The sequence below is a fragment of the Monodelphis domestica genome, chromosome 3, assembly GCF_027887165.1.
Source record: "Monodelphis domestica isolate mMonDom1 chromosome 3, mMonDom1.pri, whole genome shotgun sequence".
In the NCBI taxonomy this organism is placed as follows: Eukaryota; Metazoa; Chordata; class Mammalia; order Didelphimorphia; family Didelphidae; genus Monodelphis; species Monodelphis domestica.
The window spans coordinates 535930289-535952054 of record NC_077229.1 but is presented as its reverse complement, the minus strand read 5'-3'; the positions used below and the strand labels follow the sequence as shown (position 1 = coordinate 535952054).

The 21766-nt window shown below is 35.5% G+C and overlaps 1 protein-coding gene across 3 annotated transcripts in view; it reads left to right on the top strand.

The window, feature by feature from the left end:
- The window catches only part of DCP2 (decapping mRNA 2), a 76836-nt gene that overhangs the window by 14459 nt on the left and 40611 nt on the right, over positions 1-21766 (top strand). For all 3 annotated transcript variants that reach the window (XM_016431359.2, XM_007486591.3, XM_016431358.2), the window contains exons 3-4: positions 1544-1671; positions 2002-2100. In XM_016431359.2, the coding sequence (XP_016286845.1) occupies positions 1544-1671; positions 2002-2100 (227 nt within the window). The remainder of the gene's footprint in view (positions 1-1543; positions 1672-2001; positions 2101-21766) is intronic.

The window sequence follows — 21766 nt, the reverse complement described above, 5'->3', positions numbered from 1 at the left end:
AGCAGCTTCTAGCATGAATATTGGTTGATAGCTAGTGTTGTAAGTTGTATTTAATTTTATTTAAAATTTTTTCTACCTTATTTCTCTAAGATTTGACCCAATTTCTTTTAGAACCTGAACACTTATTATTTGTGAGACTTGACACTTTTCTTTAGTCTCTAATGAATTTCTATTTTTGGCAATTTCACTATTGTTTTTTATAATATAAAGAAATGGTGTTAAGACATGATTAAATAGGAAAAAAGGCAATAAGATTTATTCACTATATTCAGTGTAATGAGATAGATTTAATAGTATTGTGCTTTTAAAAAACTGATTAAATATATTTTAATTGAGAAATGCAAACTTAAAAAATGTTAGTTATTATAGCTGGTTCCAACCCACCCCCACCCCTCCATAAAACAAAGAGCAAGACCCTTGAGATTTACTTTGGCCTATCTAAAAAGGACCTTAATTCTTCAGTTTCTCTTTGTCTTATTTAGCTAAGAATTTTGTTAGGATGAAAAATCAGCTCATTTTCCTAGGATTTTATTCTTAGCATTGTGCCCTTATTACTTGATTGTTTGGTGGTAGGTTAGGGTTAAGTTGTTGAGACTTGCTAGATATTTGTCCAATTGGAGAGCTTTGAGATTTTGTTTTTTTTTTCCTTTGAGATTTATAGTCATATATAAATGGGGAAAAAATATCCAAAAGGATACTTTTTACACATTTTAGGATATGCTTGTATCCTCCTTGTAATCTGAACCTGAATATGTCATCATATCAGTTACTTTGTTGTTATACTGAAATTTGCTGGGATTAATAGTAGCCTAGTCATTTTAGAATTTTCTTCAAAGAAAAACATTTCAAATGTCTATCTAAAATGATTGTGGTTTTGTTGATGAATATTTGAATGTAAATTTAATTTCATTTGTCAGTGAAAATCCTTCACTTAGTAATGTAGATTTTCTGTGACTTCTTCTCTGGTGCATTACTTGTCCATATTTTCTCATAACACAGAGGTTTTAAATGTAGGTTCTGTTACCTTTTTGAAAAAAGTTGATAATTGCATTTCAGTATAATTGTTTTCTTTTGCATTACTATGTATTTTATTTTATGCATACAAAACATTTTGAGGAGGTCACAGACTTCACTAGATTGACCAGGGGTTGTCTATGACAAAAAAAAGTTTAAGAATTTCTACTTAGGTTCTACATTATCAATCTGAAGACCTTCCTAGTATTCTTTTAGTATCTCAGGTATTTATTAGTTGTCATTCTCGCTATGTGACTGGTCCATTTTCATTCTATTGACAGTCATTCATACTGGGTAACTGGTCCATTTTCAGCTGTAGATGTAATCAAAAGCAGTATTAAGGTTTAACACGTTTTCAGGGGAACATTAAGTAAGAAAAAGCCAAATATAGTGGATCCATGAGTGAGGATTTTAAAGATCGTTTCATAGAGTTAAAAAAATATAGTTCACATGAATAATTCTGTTTCTTTTGTTTGTGTATTATATTTTTGGGAAAAAAGCTAATTGGCTTCCTTGACATTTCTTCTACTCTTCAATCATTGTCCTTTTTTACTGCCTCAAGGTGAAGATGTACAAAAAGTTTTAGATGAATGGAAGGAGTATAAAATGGGAGTACCAACCTATGGTGCAATTATTCTTGATGAAACACTTGAAAATGTGAGTGAATTTTAAGAGTCAAGATGGCATATGCAATATTTTAAGTGAAATAAGTAGCATTTAACACAGGTAACATTTTAGTTTAATCAAATCTATATGAATTGACATTTTAAAAAATTGTTTACATGAGTTGTGAAATCCTATTGTTGCATTTTAGCCCAAATAACTCAACTGTTTTTGACAAGGATATTTTGTTTTTCTCGTAATAGATCAATCACAAAGAATTTATTAAGTGACTACTGTGTGTGTGTGCCAGGCACTGTAATAAGTTACTGAAATGAGATATTTCCTGCCCCTAGTGAGTTTACTATTATTTATTTTTTTTCCAAGGTATTATTGGTTCAGGGTTATCTAGCAAAATCAGGCTGGGGATTTCCAAAGGGAAAAGTAAATAAAGAAGAGGCGCCACATGACTGTGCTGCTCGAGAGGTAAGTTGCGTTATGTGCAGGTAAATAATATCATTTGGCTTTTATCAACTGCTTTTTTCTCCCCGTCTTCATTTTAATGATATGAATTGTTTCTTTGTCATTTTTTTTCTGAATATGCTAGTCTTATTTGCCTGCTTTATTTTTTTTAAACTCTTACTTTCTGCCTTAGAACCAATACATATTATGTATTGGTTCTGCCTTAGATACATAATATGTATTGGTTCTAAGGCAGAAGAGTAGTAAGAGCTAGGGGTTAAGTGATTTGCCCAGGGTCACACAGCTAGGAAGTGCCTGAGGCCAGATTTGAACCTAGAACCTCCTGTCTCTAGGTCTGGCTCTCAGTCCACTGAGCTACTTTGCTAATGTATTTTCTGTTCATTTTTGCTTTTTCTACCACTTCTTTACTGACCATTCTTTATCTCATTAATCTTGTTTTCCCACTTTCCCAACACCTCTAATTTTGGAGTTAAATTAATAATAAGGAAAAAAATACAGTTGATATGTAGGCAATGATGAGTGGCTCATACTGGCTCAAGAGAGCCAATTGTTATGTTTTAAGGAATCTTTTAAGCTAGTTGTTAGTGTTTAACAAGTATACATTTCAGTCAGCTCTTACACTGATACTGTTGTTACTTGTTGCCTTAAAAGAATGGGAGTCAACTATGGTAGAATGTATTTTCAAAATATTAATGTCTATTTAAAATAATTGTGGTTTTAATGATGAATATTTGAATGCAAACTTAATTGTACTTTGTTGTCATGGTGTTAATACAGTGTTGGTTAGAAAGTCTGGAGTAGTTATAAAGTTGTTGGGAAATTTTCCTGTACCATTTAAATTATTGATTACAGTTATCACTTGACTATTCAGTATCTGAAATAAAAAAAGTTAATCACTTAAAATATTTCTGGATAACATTTATTACTAAAGTCTAATAAAAATTAAACTGAGCTTGAAACTAAAGAACTTGAAACTGAAATTTTAAAAAATTGGTTGAGTCCTGAGATTACATGAGTGGCCTGTAGTTTATGAGTTGCAACTGCTGTCTGGTGCACATATCTTCTATTATGTAGTCATTTTTTTCTTTTTTTATGGCTGGGCATAAAGAGTAGCTAATATTAATTTCATGTGGCTGGGCATAAAGAATAGCTAATATTAATTTATGTAAGGCCTTGCTTTAATGATTGAAATTCTTAGAGAATTTTCATTACTTTAAATTACTTATAATCAAGATCATCTACCATTCAGAAAGTGAAAAATTTAATCAAATACACTATAAGAGCTTGGAAAAATGGCACTGTAAAAGATTGGCACTGTAAAGCATGAATCTCAAATTGAAGATTTAAGTTTAAGGACATTCCATTTAATAAAAGTTTAAAAGTAATAATTTTCCTAAGAGTATGTTATGAGAAAATGTAATTCAGTTTATGAACTTATATCTTTTGTTGGACATAAACTGTGGAAGCATTTTTAACCACAGTGTTCTAATCAATACAAAAAGCTAAAAGAATAGTTAGCACTAGTGCAGTCAGAGATGTTAAAGCTGAAAGAAATTTCAGTTTAATCAATATAGTTTATATGAGGATGAAAAATAGTTCAACTACAAATCTCATATCAAATTTAATGACAAAAATTTTACCAAGAAAAGAAGTAGTGTGAGACAACTAGGTGGTTTGGTGAATTGAGAACCAGGCCCAGAGATGGGAAGTCCTGGGTTCAAATCTGGACTCTCATATGTCCTAGCTGTGTGACCCTGGGCAAGTCACTTAACCTCCATTGCCTAGCCCTTACCACTCTTCTGCCTTGGAACCAATACACAGTATTAATTCCAAGATGGAAGATAAGGGTTTTAAAAAGAAGAAAAGAAGTAGTGGAGATTGGGATGCAATTCTAGAAGTTAAATCTAGTCTATAAGAAATTTACATGAAAGAATATTGTACATTTTATAATTGAGAGTTGTGTGGTACACACCTTTTATATCATTAAATTAATAATAAACATGTAATAAACATATGAACTTATATCTTTATAATAAACTTACACACATACACACACTTTTTTCCTGTTGAAGAAATGGTTGTGTGGTTGTTAACAGCACACCATATTGGTAGGTGACTATTTTCATACTTGTTTTGGATTGCTACTGTCTTTCAGACAAGATGACCTTTTCTTTTTTCTATGGTGTATGAAATACACCAACACACTAATGCTATTTTGTGATGTGATAATCTATACTTCCTATTTTAAAACAGATTCATTGGTTTCTTATTGCCTACAGATTAGAGGGGGAAAATTGCTTAATTGCTGGCACTTGGTGCCCTCCAGAATCTGATCCTTAATTTATTTAATGTAGATAATCAGTTTTCAGGAATGATGTTTTATGGAATGGAAGAATTCCTTCACAATCTTTAGTGTCATTAGCCCCACCAGAAAAAATAATTTTCCTATGAAATTTGCTGCCAACACAAAAAAATCATTGACAGAAAACAATATTTTAAAATGTGTACATAATACCTCATGATAAAGATTTTCAAAGGATATATGTTACCGTGAACAAAATGATGACACATTAGTGGTTACTATGTTAGTTTGCAGCTTTTTTTTGTACAGTATGAAATATTGCTATTATTTCTTTACATGTAGTCATATGTATTCTTTTTTTTTTAAACCCTTACCTTCCGTCTTGGAATCAATATTTTGTATTGGTTCCAATGCAGAAGAGTGGTTAAGGGCTAGGCAATGGGGGTCAAGTGACTTGCCCGGGGTCACACAGCTAGGAAGTGGCTGAGGCCGGATTTGAACCTAGGACCTCCCATCTCTAGGCCTGACTCTCAATCCACTGAGCTACCCAGCTGCCCCCAGTCATATATTTTGATTGTTTCTTTACCCTATTATTTCACTTTATATTCCTTGCTAACTTGTCATTTCTTTTCATACATCAATAATAGATTACAATTTATCTAATCATTGCCTAGTGTTAGACAAATTAGTTTCTAATTTTTGGTTTCTAAAAATAAAGTAGCTTTATTCACTTGTGGATATGTTATAATAATAATTCTTCTAACTCCTTTATTTGCCTATCCAAAGAGAAAGTGGAGCCATTTTTCCATTTAGGTACAACTTCCTTCTAGTTTTCTGATTTTGTTTTAATGTTTTAATGAGAATGTTAAGATTAATATGATTAAGTTCCTTTAGTGTTACCTTTGGTCATTGAATAAGAATCTAACATTTAAGGCACCAACTTCCAAGTTAATGTTTACGGATTGTTAAAAAGACTATTACTCTTACTATTACTCCCTTTTCTTTTACCATCACTGCAGATGGGAAAAGAAGTTAATCTTATAACTGATGGTCTTCAGTCAGTGACCATTTTATATGTTTGCTTCATGGATTGCCATGTCTTGTGGTCAAGTGCCCAGGGCACTTGAGAAACAAAAATGCTTGTTGAGAATTGAGATATTGAGAAACAGGTACACAGAGAAACAAAAATGCAATACTTTGAGGTTGCTTCAGCATTTTAATTCTCCATCTCAGTACAAAATGATCTGCATTTTGGTTTTATATTCTTTGTCTTGCTTCTCAGATTTCTTTTCATTTTTCATTTTCATTTCTTCAGTGGCTATCTTTGGGATTTTTGCTCTCCTATACTAGCATTCTCTTCAATGTTTTCTAATCTTAATTCAGGCTGATTACTTATTACTTGGGATACTATCCAGTTAGATTTCCTAACCAGTTTACTTGTCCTATGACAGACCAGTTGATATTACAACACACTAATGTAAAGTCAGTAGATTTTTTAAGAAACCCTACCTTCTGTCTTAGAATTAATACTGTGAATCAGTTTCAAGGTAAAACAAATGGTTAAGGGGTTAAGTGATTTGCCCAGGATAATTTGGGAAATGTCCAAGAATAGATTTGAACTCAGGACCTCCCATCACCAGGCATGGTGTCTCAAGTCAACAGAATTTTTGGTTTGTTTTGCTTTTTAAGTTATAAGTAATTTTCAACTTTTGTATTTGCCTTTTTAAAAAAATTTAATTTCCCCCCAATTATATGTAAAAATAGTTTCCAACATTTTATTTTATTTTTTCTTCCCATTTGAATTAGTTTATTTAGTCAATTTAGGAGCATTATTCCTTGGTTACAATAATCACATTATTTCCCTCCCTCCCCTCTAAACATCCTTCGTGTTAGCCAACTTGCAACTTCATTGGGTATTACTTGTGTCCTTCATCAGAACCTATTTCCATGTTGTTGGTGTTTGCATTAGGATGTTCAGAGTCTACATCCCCAATCATATCCCCTTGACCCATGTAGTCCAGCAGTTGTTTTTCTTCTGTGTTTCTACTCCCACAGTTCTTCCTCTGAATGTGGATAGTGTTCTTTCTCATAGATCCCTCCAGGTTGTTCAGGATCACTGCATTGCCACTAATAAAAAAGTCCATTACGTTTGATTGTACTACAGTGTATCAGTCTCTGTGTATAATGTTCTCCTGGTTCTGCTCCTCTCACTCTGCATCAATTCCTAGAGGTTGTTCCAGTTCCCATGGAATTCCTCCACTTTATTATTCCTTTGAGCACAACAGTATTACATCACCAACATATACCACAATTTGTTCAGCCACTCCCTAATTGGAGGGCAGCCACTCATTTTCCAATTTTTTGCCACCACAAAGAGAGCAGCTATGAATATTTTTGTACATGTCTTCTTCCTTATTATCTCTTTGGTGTACAAACGCAGCAGTGCTATGGCTGGATCAAAGGGCAGATAGTCTTTTAGTGTCCTTTGGGCATAGTTCCAAATTGATCCAACCATTTTGGAAGGCACAACTCCACCAGCAATGCATTAATGTCCTGACTTTGCCACATCCCCTCCAGCATTCATTACTTTCTTTTTTTTGCTGTCATTTTAGCCAATCTGCTAGGTGTGAGGTGATACCTCAGAGTTGTTTTGATTTGCATTTCGCTCATTATAACAGATTTAGAATACTTTTTCATGTGCTTATTAATAGTTTTGATTTCTTTAACTGAAAATTGCCTATTCATGTCCCTTGCCCTTTATCAATTGAAGAATGGCTTGATTTTTTGTACAATTGGTTTAGCTCTTTATAAATTTGAGTGATTAGACTTTTGTCAGAGGTTTTTGTTATGAAGATTGTTTCCCAATTTGTTGCTTCCCTTCTAATTTTGGATGAATTCGTTTTATTTGTACAAAAGCTCTTTAATTTGATGTAATCAAAATTATTGATTTTTACATTTTGTTATTTTTTTCTAGCTCTTGCTTGGTTTTAAAGTCTTTCCTTTCCCAAAGACCTGACAAGTATACTATTCTGGGTTTGCCTAATTTCCTTATAGTTTCCTTCTTTATATTCTGGTCATTCACCCATTCTGAATTTATCTTGGTGTAGGGTGTGAGATGTTGATCCAAACCTAATCTCTCCCATACTGTCTTCCAATTTTCCCAACAGTTTTTATCAAATAGTGGATTTTGGTCCCCAAAACTGGGCTTATCATAGACTGTCTTGCTGAGGTCATTTACCCCAAACCTATTCCACTGATCCTCCTTTCTCTATATTTGCCAGTACCAAATTGTTTTGATGACCACTGCTTTGTAATATAGTTTGAGATCTGGGACTGCAAGTTCTCCTTCCTTTGCATTTTTTTTCATGATTTCCTTGGATATCCTTGATCTTTTGTTCTTCCAAATGAACTTTGTTATGTGTTTTTCTAATTCAGTAAAAAAGTTTTTTGGTAGTTCAGTGGGTATGGCACTAAATAAGTAAATTAATTTAGGTAGAATTGTCATTTTTATTATATTAGCTTGTCCCACCCATGAGCAATCAATGTTTTTCCAATTGTTTAAATCTAGTTTTAATTGTATGGAGATAGTTCCTGTGTTTGTCTCGGGAGATAGCTTTCTAAGTATTTTATATTGTCTAGGGTGATTTTAAATGGAATTTCTCTTTCTAATTCTTGCTACTGAAATGGGTTGGAGATATATAGAAATGCTGATGACTTATGCGGGTTTATTTTGTATCCTGCAACTTTGGTAAAGTTGTTGATTATTTCGACTAGCTTTTTGGTTGATTCTCTAGGATTCTTTAAGTAGACCATCCTATCATCCGCAAAGAGTGATAGCTTGGTCTCTTCATTGCCAGTTTTAATACCTTCAATTTCTTTTTCTTCTGTAATTGCTACTACTAGCGTTCCTAGTACAATGTTAAATAATAGAGGTGATAATGGGCATCCTTTTTTCACTCCTGATCTTATTAGGCAGGCTTCTAGTTTATCCCCATTGAGGATGATGTTTGCAGATGGTTTTAGATATATACTGGTTATTATTTTTAGTAAAGGCCTTTCTATTCCTATGCTTTCTAGTGTTTTCAATAGGAATGGGTGTTGCTATAAATATTTGTATACAAGTAGGTTCTTTTTCCATTAAAAAAAAACTTTTTGTGATATAGACCTGGTATTACAGATCAGAGTATATTGATCCTGTAAGGATTTGCTCTCATATTATTTGTCCTGTACTGGGGAGAGAACAATAGTCATAACAATTCTATTAGTAAGGGAAGTTAGTGGGAGAAGTCACACAGAGGAGGGCTGAATGGGTGCCTCATTTTGTGAAGGCTGCTGCCTTCATTTCCCAAACTACAACTCTGTCAGACAGCGAGGGTATGGTGGCTCTCCACATATGCATATATTTATTGATAGCTTATTTTCTTTTGAAAACTGATTGTTCATTTTCGCTTAACTGTTTTTATCTATTGGGAAATGGCTTTTGTTCTTATACATTTGAATAAGATCCTTTATTTGTTGCAAAGATTTTCCCCATTATTTCTTTCCCTTTTATTTTTCAACTATATTGGTTTTCTTTATGCAAAACCTTTAGAATTGTATGTAATCAAAGTTATTCATTTTATCTTCTGAGATCCTTTCCTTGTTTGGTCATAAGTTTTTCTCCTTCTATTTGAAAAGTAAATAATTGCTTGCACTTCTAATTTTTGATGTCACTTTTTATATCTAGACCATGTATTTATATGGAACATGACTTGGGATATGATGTGAAGTATTAGTCTAACTTCTGACAAACTGTTTTATAGTTTTTCCAGAAATTTTTGTCAAGTAGTAGATCTCCCCCCCCCCCCCCCCCAGTTTAGGGGTAAGTGAGAGTTAGACTTATTAACCACTAGATTACTAGGTTCATTTGCTTTTATATTTTTTATTCTTAATTAGTTCTGAAATAAAAATCCTTCTTAGATGTATGAGAGATACACCCACCTTGGGACCTCTTCAGGGCCAGTAAAGCACAAAACCCCTTGACTCTAGAAACAAAGTTTATTTTTTATAATAGGAGTAAAGTGTAAATGATAAATCAGTTCCTAAAATTGTAGATTTAATCTCTATCCACCCTCTTTTACCTAATGGTCAGTTATTTCTTCTTGAGAATTCACTCTAGCTACTTTAAACTCCTTATCTCTAACTAAGAGCCAGAAAAACCCAGCTATCTGAGTATAAAGTAACCTAATTAATATGGATTATCAAGAGGATAAAGAGGAAGGACTAATAGATGTATTTGAGCCCTTACCTAAAGCCTGGGGTTGGTTTCACTAGGTGAAGTCCTAGGTGACAAACCTTTGGGATTACCTTAGCCAAGTGGATTTCTGACAGATGGATCTCAGACAGATTGTCTCTGTACTTCAGGGAAAAAGCAGTATACTCCAAGGCATACTCTCAAACCAAGGAATAACTAATCTTTCCACAATGTTAGGATTGCAATGGGAAAATTGCCAGCGCAAAGATCTTCCTTCCAGCTCGAGTTAAAACAGGAGTGACAGTTAAAACAGTCAAACCCTAGAATATTTCCCCCCAGCATCCAAATTCTCTTCTTTTCCTCTTAAAGGTAATCCAAGAAATTTACTCTATCCCTTACCTACTTTCTACATTCTGCCCTCTGAGCATTTGACCAGATCTATAGATTTGTCATATTCTCATCACTATACAAATCCCCCCTTATTCTGAACCTATTCTATTTTACTTACCTAATCCCACAACAAACAATTCTTATCTAACCCTTAACAATCAATTCCTCTCTATTATCTACCTTAAACTAAAGAATTTAGGGGAAAAGGGAATTACAATAAGCAATTACATAAAGACAAATAACATAAGTTGCAATAATAATAGCAAAATTCAACATACAGAATGTAAAAATATTGTAAAGATAAATTTACAGATAACACAGTGTAGCTTATGCTTTTACATTAAACAAAGCTGTCTAACCATGGAAAAAACTTATACAAAATGTATCTTAAAACTCTTAGTTGAAACAATTCAAAACAAAACTTCCTTGTGCTAATCCTTATTCTAATACAGAAAATAAAACTGTCTACAGAAAACTGAAAACTAAATGTTTTATCCTAAAAATCCTATTCTTGTAACCTTTAACTTGTGCACACATTTTTACAGGTATGTAGAAAACTTTCTGTACAAATTTACAGATATATACAGATTATGAAATATAACTTTTTGCACTTGTCAACTATTCACACTCAAACATATATATAAATATGCAGGAATATACAAGAATATATAAGAATTTATAAAAGCTATACAAAATTTACACTATCTACATATTTTTACACACCTATTTATACATGAACTTACCCTACATCAAGCTATGATACAAATCTGTTAACAATTATATATACAAAGTATATTACAGATATGTACATGTGTAAGAAAATCACCGCCCTCTGATAATAAAAAACAAAATACAAAACACAAAATCTATATAATCCTATATGTGTCCTGATATTACCTGAGTGAAATTCCCAAATACATTTCACCCAGGTAAGATCTCACAGAGCTAATTTGAATATCTTTTGATTAATGTTTCTTAACTGTATATGTTGGATGCAACCGTACTCACCAGATCTTCAGATACTCCTCTTCCCATGTTGTCTATTGTCTCTCTACTTTTATCTTCCTCTTCCTCTTTCAGTGCTGTAATATGTACTGATACATGTGTATATATAGTGAACATATGTTTACTATATGTTTATATGTTGTATGCAACATGATACAAAACCTTACAAACCAAATACATATCAGTCCATTATCCTTTTCTCTAATAGATCCTTGAATAAAAGTCTATCATACTGTCATTGTCCAATCTTTTGTATTTCCTCTGTGATCCTGGTATGATGTCTCCTATCTTTAGTCCTCTCCATCTTCCTCTCCGTCTGATCCATCGTCCTCTTCCCTGATCTTTTTGTCAGCAGACACATTGCCTGATGATAATCTCTCAGCTATCTCTCCATCTTCTTCTGGATCTCTGTCTTCTTCTTTTACTACTCTAAGAACCTTTTTAATATGCGAGCAATGGAATCATGACTTTTTCCAAAAATTTTATTGTGGAAGGTGAAGTTAAAATTACAGTGAATGGACCAACCCATGATTACTGTGTTGCTGAGGTCTTATTAAAATTCTTTATGTAAACTGAGTCACCTGCCTTGATGTTATATAATGAATAATCCTTAGGACCACTCTGAACTAAAAGTCCCATATCTTGCAGTTCTCTTAATCTGTCTTTTAAGGCACTTATATAGGTTGCTATTTGGATGTCACCCTCTAACATCAAAGCATATGACCATACAACATTTCAAATGGTGAAACATGGATAACAGCCCTTGGTCTTGTACGGATATAGAATAATACTAGGGGTAGGATGTCTGGCCATTTCAGATGTTTCTTGGTACAAAGTTTCCCTGTCATAGTTTTGATTTCTTTATTTTTTCTACTTGACCTGAACTTTGTGGATGGTATGGGACATGCAACTTTACCAAGATTCCCAAGTTCTCATACGCTTATTTTAGAATGCCATCTTTGAAATGGGCCCCTTTATCCAAGTCAGTTTTAACTGGCACTCCAAATCTTGGAACAATCTCCCTCAGCAAGATCTTAACTACAAATGCTGAAGTATTCCTAGTAGATGGAAATGCTTCTGCTCGTCTTGTCAATTTATCCACCAATATCAAGGAATACTTACATTTTTCAAAAGGAGTATAAGCTAATGGTCTAACTAGACCTCTTAAAAATACCCTGATTGAATATCTGTCAAATACAACAGCTGGAACAAATTTTGTTTGCTACGGTGGTAATTCCTGGGGCTAACCACACTCTTTTTAAAGTATCAACCAAAGCCAGCATCCCAAAATGGCCTTTGTTATGAATAGGCTGGCAAATATGATTGAAAAAATGCCTTTGGGAGTATTGTATCATTGTATCATTGTTGATGATATCCAAATGCCATCTCTTTCCTAGCTCCAAAACTATGCTGCCATGTTTGAATTTCTGAGTCTAGATATTCTCTTTCAAGATCTTCAGATTCTATGACTGAGAAATTTATTATGTAAGCTGGGGCATTTTGCACTGCATAACGGTAAGTAATAATAGTATGATGATTACCTTGAGAAACTGATCTCTGCCAAAAGAATGACCTTTTCAGTGTATCACAGCCAATTCTTTTGTTTTTTTAATAGCTGCCAGTAACTCTGAGATAATCTCAGCATGAACTATCTGTTTTCCCTCCAATGTAATTAAGTGTCTCTGTTTCTAGATGGAACCAGTTGCATGGCAGATAGAGAATGCATAATGGGAATCTGTATAGATATTAGCCCTTTTGCCTTCAGCTAACATACAGACATTTTTCAGAGCTACCAACTCTGTCCCTTGTCCATTCATGTTCTTGGGTAATGAACCATACCACAGTGTCTCAGATTCAATGACCACTGGGGCTCCTGTAAAAAGGATACCATTCTGCATGAAAGGTGAACTGTCTCTATAAACCACAGGTCAGGATGGTGGGGTGGTGTATCTTTCAAATCCTGTCTCAATTGTTCTATTAATTGGACCACTTCAGTATAGTCATGTAATGGTTCTCCATTTGTAGGCAAATCAGGTAATAGTGCGACTGGATTTAAAACGCTTCACCTCTTGATTTGTATGTTTTCATTTCCAAGAAGAACTATGTCATATCTGGCTATACATTGGTCAGAAAAAGCCTGAGTGAGATATTTCAACATAAGGGCTTCATTTTGGTGTGGACAAAAGACTGTCAGTGGGCACCCGAGAACTAGGTCTGTAGACATCTGTAGTCATTCCACACAAGCATGGAGCTATCCCAGCTGCAATAGGATCTAACTGTGCATTGTAATAGGCAATTGTGCGATAATTTGACCCTAAAGTCTGTGCAAGAACACCCGAAACTATCCCATTCTGCTCATGAACAAATAGCACAAAAGATTTTTCATAATTTGGGATCCCATGTGCTAGGGCAGAAAGAATTGCTTCCTTAAGTTTTGTTATTGCCTGTAGATGTTCTGGCTTTAATTTGAGCATTTCAGGTTCTGCATCTTTAGTTAAAATCTGTGAGTGATCAAACATACTTTTGCATTTGGGGAAGCTAAAAGTATGTCATCTACAAAATGGAAGTTTGCTCTTTAAATCAGATAGTCTCTAGATCTTTATTCAGGATTTGCAAAAAGAGATATGGGCTTTCACAGAACCCTTGAGGCAAACGACTCCAATAGAAACTTCTTCCCTGCCAAATGAAAGCAAATATCTTTTGTGAGTTTTTGTGTATTGGTATAGAAAAGAAAGCAGAACATAAGTCTACCACCGTGAAATATCTGGCACTGTTGGATATGGAAGAGATAATTGTGGTTGGACTTGGAATGATTGGTTGGGACTTCACCACAAAATCATATATAGCCCTTAAATCTTGGACAAATCTGTAACGAGGTCATCCATTTTCATCCAGTTTTGGTTTCCTTATTGGGAATATGGGTGTATTGAACTATGAAATACATGGGAATATAATTCCTTGCTTCAGTAATGATTTTATGATAGGGTTGATACCAGCTACTGCTTTTTGCTTAGGGAATATTGTGCTAGGCAAGGTGGAGGACCTACTTTGGTCTTAACTTTAACTGGAGTTGCAGATTTTAATAGACCAACATCTGTTGAATGAGAAGCCCATATCTGTTCTGGTATTGTAATATTGAAATCACTTTAAAAGACTGATATATATTAATTTAAGGTCGTCAAGGAATTCACTTATGTAATTCCTAAATGAAACACTCAAGTCAACTGCCAAATTTTTTATGGTGTTTTAATTACAACAGGAGGAAGAAAGTATTGGGGGGGGGGGAGAGAGAGAGAGAGAGAGAGAGAGAGAGAGAGAGAGAGAGAGAGAGAGAGAGAGAGAGAGAGAGAGAGAGAAGGGAAAGAAGGAAAGAAGTTTAACTCAGACCCACTCTGGCTTAGGCTGAGCCAAAGCAGGCTTTAAGGCCTTGGATAGCCAAGGCAGAGAAAGAGATCAGTCCTTATCACCCACGTGACCAATCTGAAGGAAAGCAGTCCACGGGGCTCCTCCAACTCCAAGCACCAGTCTGAAACTGCACTCTAGCCCTCTTCCCAGGAAGTTCCGAGCCTCCAGAGGCTGTTCTCTACTTCACTTCCTGCGTCTCACATGTGCCATTGGTGGCTCTAGCTTGACCTAGGACTGCCCAGAGGTCTGCCCTTTTTTTTCTCATGTCTGTTGAAGGCCATATTCTCAAATAATTAAATCTTGATTTTGCTGCAGCCCTTCCTAATCTTGTTACACTGAGTAGGGTGGAGAATGTAGTTTCTAAGACCTGATTCTGTTATTCCAAGTATCTCTATTGTTATTGATCAGGAAATAGCTAAATCTGATCTTCTAAAGAATGGTCTGAATAGGGTGGAGTAGTTTTTAAATTCACAATATATCATCAGGTATAGGATAAACTCTCCCTCTTTCTCCTTCTGCCTTAACTGTATCTTAAGAATAACATTGGGAAAAGATCCAGAGCTCTTTCAGGAAGTTCTAAAGATATGTTCCCTCTTGTTGTTTATTGAATTATTGCCCTTAATTTACATAAAAGATCTATCTCAAGTAAATTCATAGGTGAGTTGGGCATTAGCAAGAAAGAGTGTTCTATAGATAAAGGACCCAATGATACCATTCTGGGCTGCAACTTCTTTACTCTTTGTGGTTTCCCAGTTACTCCTACCATCTCCATAGTTCCCATAGCCTTACAGTCTTCTGGGAATGTTTGCAGAACAGATTTAGAAGCCTCTATGTCCACAAAGCAATCATAAATCTGTCTTCCACTTTCAGAGTAACATGGGGTTCTGTGCTGCTCAGTGGAGAGTGTGTTTGAATAATATTAGCTAGCACATCAGGATCAGGAAGCTGCAGCTCTGATTCCACATTACTATCATTTTGCCAGGATTTTTGTCACTCACTACACCTTCCCTTGGGCTTTATATTTCAGTTGCTCATGTTTACAATTTCATTATTTTCTACATTATTTACATTAATTATTTCATCATTTTCATTAATTTTGTCATCATTTAAAGATTCTTTTAATTCTGTGTCATTAACAATTTCTTTTCCACAATCATTATATAAATTTAATCATACCATCCTGATCACACCTTCATGCTGAGCAGTCTCCCTTGTGTAAATCATCCTTCTGTGCATTCCCTCTTGCCACCTGGGAATACTTTGGCCTTGCTCCTGTTCTGATAAAATCTTGCATGCTTTGTAAGTCCAGGGCTTGCTGGGAACCATTACAGCATCCATGATTACAACAATTATTATTTCTAGTATGTACATTATTATTAAATCCATTATTAAACCTATTTATCCCATTATAATTTTGTCGAGATCCATTAGATACAATGCCTCAGTTTCCCCTATTCTAAACTGAAAATTGATCCTGAAATCTACACTCTCATCATGTGCCCAACTTGATTGCATAAATAGCACCTATGAGGATTTTTCCTTTTCTGTTAATGATTGTATTCATGCCTTGGAGGACTGTAAAACTGTAGGGCTGCAACAGTCTTAATTTGCTGTATCTCATTCGCCTGAATCTTTTTGTTTGCTTCCTTCAATTGCATACTCAGTTATGTCAGTATTATCATCATCTTGCCTATCTAACTCATCCTGGTAAATGTAAGTTGCTGTCCTTTTCAATTTATCAAGTACCATGGTGAACTAGTTTAGACAATTGCTTCTGAAAAATTGTTTCACCACTGGGCAGGCATTCTTCACGAATTGTCTCCTTATGTGACTTAGATTTTCCTCAGATCTAGGCCAAGCCAATGTTCCCCACAGTCAATAATTCTGTCAAGGAATCTTGCTCTAGTTTCCCCTTTGTCTTACCTCAACCGCTTGAATTTTGACCATGTTTCTGGGCATTTTGAGTTAGCTCTCATGGTTTCTAAGAGAGACTCCCTTGCCATTCCCAGTTGCCTATAATTCTCTACCGAATTTATCTCAAGATCATTGTATTCAGGCAACCATGGAGTGAGAGGAGTATTGGTATTTGTTTTTTCAACAATCTGCTGTTTTTCTCTCTTAGTTAAGATCTCATTTAAAAGCAAGTCAAAATCCTTGTAATTCAGATTGTAGATTCTGATAACTCTTTCTAGCACTTTAACTATTTGGATTGGCTCTTCCTTGTATTTAGGAATCTGTTTCTTTAAAGATTCCAGTTCTCCTTGAGTAAAATTCTTATGCTGCCTAAAATGTACAATGCCTTGGTTAGGTGTAACATTAGAAATATCTCTCAAAGGACAGATTGTAATTGGCTTATGTTCTAAAGCCTCAGTTTCCAGTTCCAGCTTTGTAGGAACTTGTTGTTCAGCCCCTATAAGCTTCAATAATTCCTGTTGCTTTAGATCCTTAGCCATACCAGTAACTTTCTTCAATTATTCATAAGTTGTTTCAGTTTTATCCAGTTTTATTTGCAAGGCAATAACCACATTTTGTAATTCAACAATTCCAAAAGTCATCCAGCCATACACATTATATCTTTGTAACATCCATTTTAAACTTCCAGCCACCACAGACATAACACAGCATATTATAATTATAGATGGTATACAAGACATATAACTTATTATAGTTGCCTTGGTAAAAGGAAGCAATTATTTCAATTTTAGACCATTTATAAAACCAATCAGGAATCAGCACTAGAAGAACATAATGAGGGAGAAATAATATCCCAAACCCATATTTAAAATTAATATGTATTTGAGATAACACCAGCTATTATACTATTGTAGAGCACTGAAAAGTAAAACTACTGTTTACTACCTCTGTAAAATGTATTTAGACCAAGCAGCAGCTGTAAAAATAAAACTGAGTGGAAAAATAGGCAAATGGAATCTTCTAGTACTCCCCCTCAGCCCAACTACAAAGTTGTAGGTTCCAGTAGAATGTTCCCTGAGTGCCTGGAACTCTATCCAAGATGGCTATCTGCCAGTCAGAGATCACTCCCCCTTCTAGCAGCATGAAGATTCTGTGAGCTGCCTGAGCACAGCCAGAAACTACTCTTAGAATTCTAAGCATCTCTAATTGGCAGTTCCCTTCCCCCCCACCAAAAAAAAAATTCAAAATATCTCTGGCTCTAGTCCTTCTGGCTCAGCCAACTGAAATAAAAATTCTTTCTAGATGAATGGGAGATGATAACCACCCACCAAGGACCTCTTCAGGGCCAGTAAAGCACAAAACCCCTTGACTCTAGAAACAAAGTTTATTTTTTATAATAGGAGTAAGGTGGAAATGGTAAGTTGGTTCCCAAAACTATAGATCTAATCTCCACCTACCCTCTTTCACCTTATGGTGAATTATTTCTTCGTCTTGAGAATTCACTCAAGCTACTCTAAACTCCTTATCTCTAAGACCCAGAAAAACCCAGCTATCTGAGTATAAAGTAACCTAATTAATATGGATTATCAAGAGGATAAAGAGGAAGGACTCATAGATTTGAGTATTTGAGCCCTTACCTAAAGCCTGGGGTTGGCTTCACTAGGTAACCCAGAGTCCTAGGTGACAAACCCTTGGGATTACCTTAGCCAAGTGGATTTCTGATGGATCTCAGGCAGATGGTCTCTGTACTTCAGGGAAAAAAACCTGTATACTAAAAGGCATACTCTCAAACCAAGGAATCACTGATCTTTCCACAAGATTAGGATTGCCATAGGAAAATTGCCAGAGTAAAAATCCTCCTTCCAGCTCTGTCAAAACAGGAGTGACAGTTAAAACAGTCAAACCCCAGAATATTTCCCCCCAGGGCTTGTATCCAAATTCTCTTTCCCTATCCCCAAAGAGTTCTCAGTCTAATAAAGGAAACAACAAACATAAAATATAAATATACAACCAAGCTGTATACAATTTAGATAGGAGTTAATCAAGAAAAAGAGGCATTCATATTAGAAATGGTTGGGAAAGGCTCCCTGTAAAAGATGGGATTTTAGTTGGGATTTACAGGAAGTCAGAGAAGGCTGTAGATATAGATAAAATGCACTTGAAGCATGAATGACAACCTTAGAAAATGCCTAGAGCTGAAAAAGTGCTTTGTTCCTGGCATACCAAGGAAGCCAATGTCACTAAATAAGTGATGAATAAGATATGAAGAAATTGAAGAGGTAGGAGGTGTTAGATTATGAATGACTTTAATGCCAAGCAGAGGGTTTTGTATTTTAACAGGGAGGTGTTTGGGAGGCACTGTGGAATTTATGATTAGGTAGTCAGACTTATGTGTTAGGCAAATCACTTTGGTAGTAGAAAGGATAGATTGGAATGGGGAGAGAGTTCAGACAGGCACACCTAGCAGTAGACAATAGTCCAGTTTTGAGGTAATGAGAGTCTGCACTACAGGGTTGGCAGTGTCAGAGGCAAAAAGGGGGCATATTTGAGAGATGTTGCAAAGATGAAATCATCAGACCTTGACAGCCTATTGGATATGAAAGGTGAGAAATAGTGAGGAATCCAGGATGACTCCTAGTTTGTGAGCCTGAGGCATTGCCCTCAACAGTATTAGGGAAGTTAGAGTGGGGATAGGGGAGATGGGAAGGTTTAGGGGGAAAGATAGAATGAGTTTATTTTTCAACTTATTGAATTTAAGATGCCTACTGGATAACCCATTAAAGATGTCTGAAACACAGAGAAGTGAAATTGGAGGTCAATAGAGAGGGTGGGATAGAATAGATTTTATACCCTTAGCACATAATACATTTTTGAGTTTCTAATTAATTCTTTTTATTTTTAAACCCTTACCTTCCATTTTGGAATCAATACTGTGTATTGGCTCCAAGGCAGAAGAGTGGTAAGGTCTAGGCAGTGGGGGTTAAGTGACTTTCCCAGGGTCACTCAGCTAGGAAGTGTCTGAGGCCAGATTTGAACCTTGGACTTCCCGTCTTTAGGCCTGGCTCTCAATACACTGAGCCACCCAGCTGCCCCCTCCAATTCTTAATCTCTCTTTCCAGAGACTTTTGTCTAATATAATTTTTATTGCATTATGATTTGAAAAAATGCATTTAATATTTCTGCTTTTCTGCATTTGATTGTGAGGTTTCTATGCCCTAATACATGGTTGATTTTTTTTGTGTAGGTGTTGTTGAAAAAGTAGATACTGCTGAAAAAAATATATTTTTTCTATTCCCATTTAACTTTATCCAAAGGTCTATCTAACTTCTAAAATTCTATTATTTCTAGTTCTCAATGACTTCTTGTTTATTTTGTCTCCCACTAGTATAATTTTATTATTTTCTCCTCTAACTCCTTTAATTTAATTTCTCCTTTAAAAATTTGGATGTTATATCATTTGGTGCATATATATGTTTGAAGTAAATTATTTAGGGGCTATCATCCTAAGTACAGAGTCTACACCTGTTACTGTGTCCCAGTGTAGCCAAAGTCAGCTTGCCCATTCTTAGTATCAACTTGCCAGAGCCAGTGTGTGATGATGGCATGACACTTGAAAGCCAATGGCCAAGGAAAGGGATGTGGAGCCAACCGGAGTTTTTATGAAGAGTGGGAGTCCAGTTGGTTTCTTGACTTCTATACCTGCCATACAACTGACGTTTTTTCTTTTGGAGCTATTTCCTCATCTGATCATGCCATCTCTGGCAAGCACTGGCACAGCCTGAGTCAATGAAATGGAGAATCAGATCTAGAAAGGTTTTTGTTCTCTAATTATCTCTCTTTCACTCTCTTTCTCTCTTTACTAATAAATCCTTATAAATCTGGTGATATTACTGTATTGTCTATGGTGCCTTTTAGCAAGATAAAATTTCCTTCTTTATCTCTTTTAATTAGATCTGTTTTGTCTGAGATCATGATTGCTACCCTTGCTTTTTTTAATTTCAGCTGAAGCATAATAGATTCTGCTCCAGCCTTTTACCTTTATTCTGTGTCTGCTTCTGTTTCTGTTGTATGGGTTAGTTCATCCCTATCAGATTTATAGTTGTGATAATTATCTATGTATTTCCCTCCATCTTATCTTCCCTCTGTTTATTCTTCTCTTTCCTTTCACTATCCATCTTCACAAGTGCTTTATATCTGACCACTATCTCCCCAAATCTGTTTTGAGCCTCCTTTATTTGAGATAGTTCATGCCATTCTGTCTCTCCCTTCCCTCTTCTCTCACTGCCTTACACTTTCTTCTCTCTTAATTTTGTTTTTTTGGATATCCTCCAATTATAGACAATTCTGCCCATACCTTCTATCTATGTATATTCCTCCTAATTGCTCTAATATAGATAAAGTTAATTGGAGTTAAAGGTATGATCTCATCTAATAATATACAGTTTAACAATTTATTTGTATTGAATCCTTTTGTTTTCTCTTCCTGTTTATCTTTTTATGTTTCTCTTGATTCTTTTGCTTCAGTGTCAGATTTTCTATGGAGTTCTGGTCTATTCATTAGAAATTCTTGAAAGTTCTCAATTTCATTAAATGCCAATTTTTTCACCTTCTTTTCCCCTATCATTGGCTGTATTCTTGTTCCTCTGTTTATTTGCTGGTTCTATGGTTTGGGCTATTCTGCCCTGAAGGGGCTTCTTCTCTGCTCTGCTGATTGAGCAGATTAGGCTAATGGATTATTAATGAGTCCTGAGATCAGATCTTCCCCAGCTGCCAGCAGAGCCTTTCTGCCTACCTCCTCCCTGGGAGCTGTCAGGTCAGAGCCCTTAGCTTCTTGCTGTGGTATCAAGGTGCTCTGTCCTGATTGCAGCCTTAGCCCTGGGATCCCAGTCAGCTGGATTCTTATAGCAGCTCTTAGTGCAGTCAGTGGGGGAGGGGTGTTGGAGATTGAGTTTCCCTGCCCTCAAAACCAGCATGGTGCTGATCTGCAGAGCTGGATGTGTCCTGAGGGCAGAGGCAGAAACCCAAGATAGAGAGTGGTGGCTAAAGGCTGAGACCAGGCTGCCTACCTCTCTGCAGCTCTCCTCCAGCTGCCTCCCTGCCTACTGTGGTCAGCAAGTTGAATTTTCAGCTCAGTAAGCAGGCTTTCATGGAATTATAGTTGACGACCTCACACTGCTAGTAGTGTCAGAGGTAAAATTTAAATTCAGGTTCTCTGACTTCAGAGTCATTGTTCTTTCCACTCTTTTGCACAGTTTAGGTCCTAAGAACATAGATTTAGTGCTGGAAGGTACCTCAAAGGTTATTTATTCTGGTTTGTTCCTTTTGCAGATGAAAAAATTTGATTCTCAGAGAGTTTAACTTTCCCAAGAGTATATAAGAAGCATTTCTAAGTAATTTTTAGTTGTATTGTTTGTATTCTT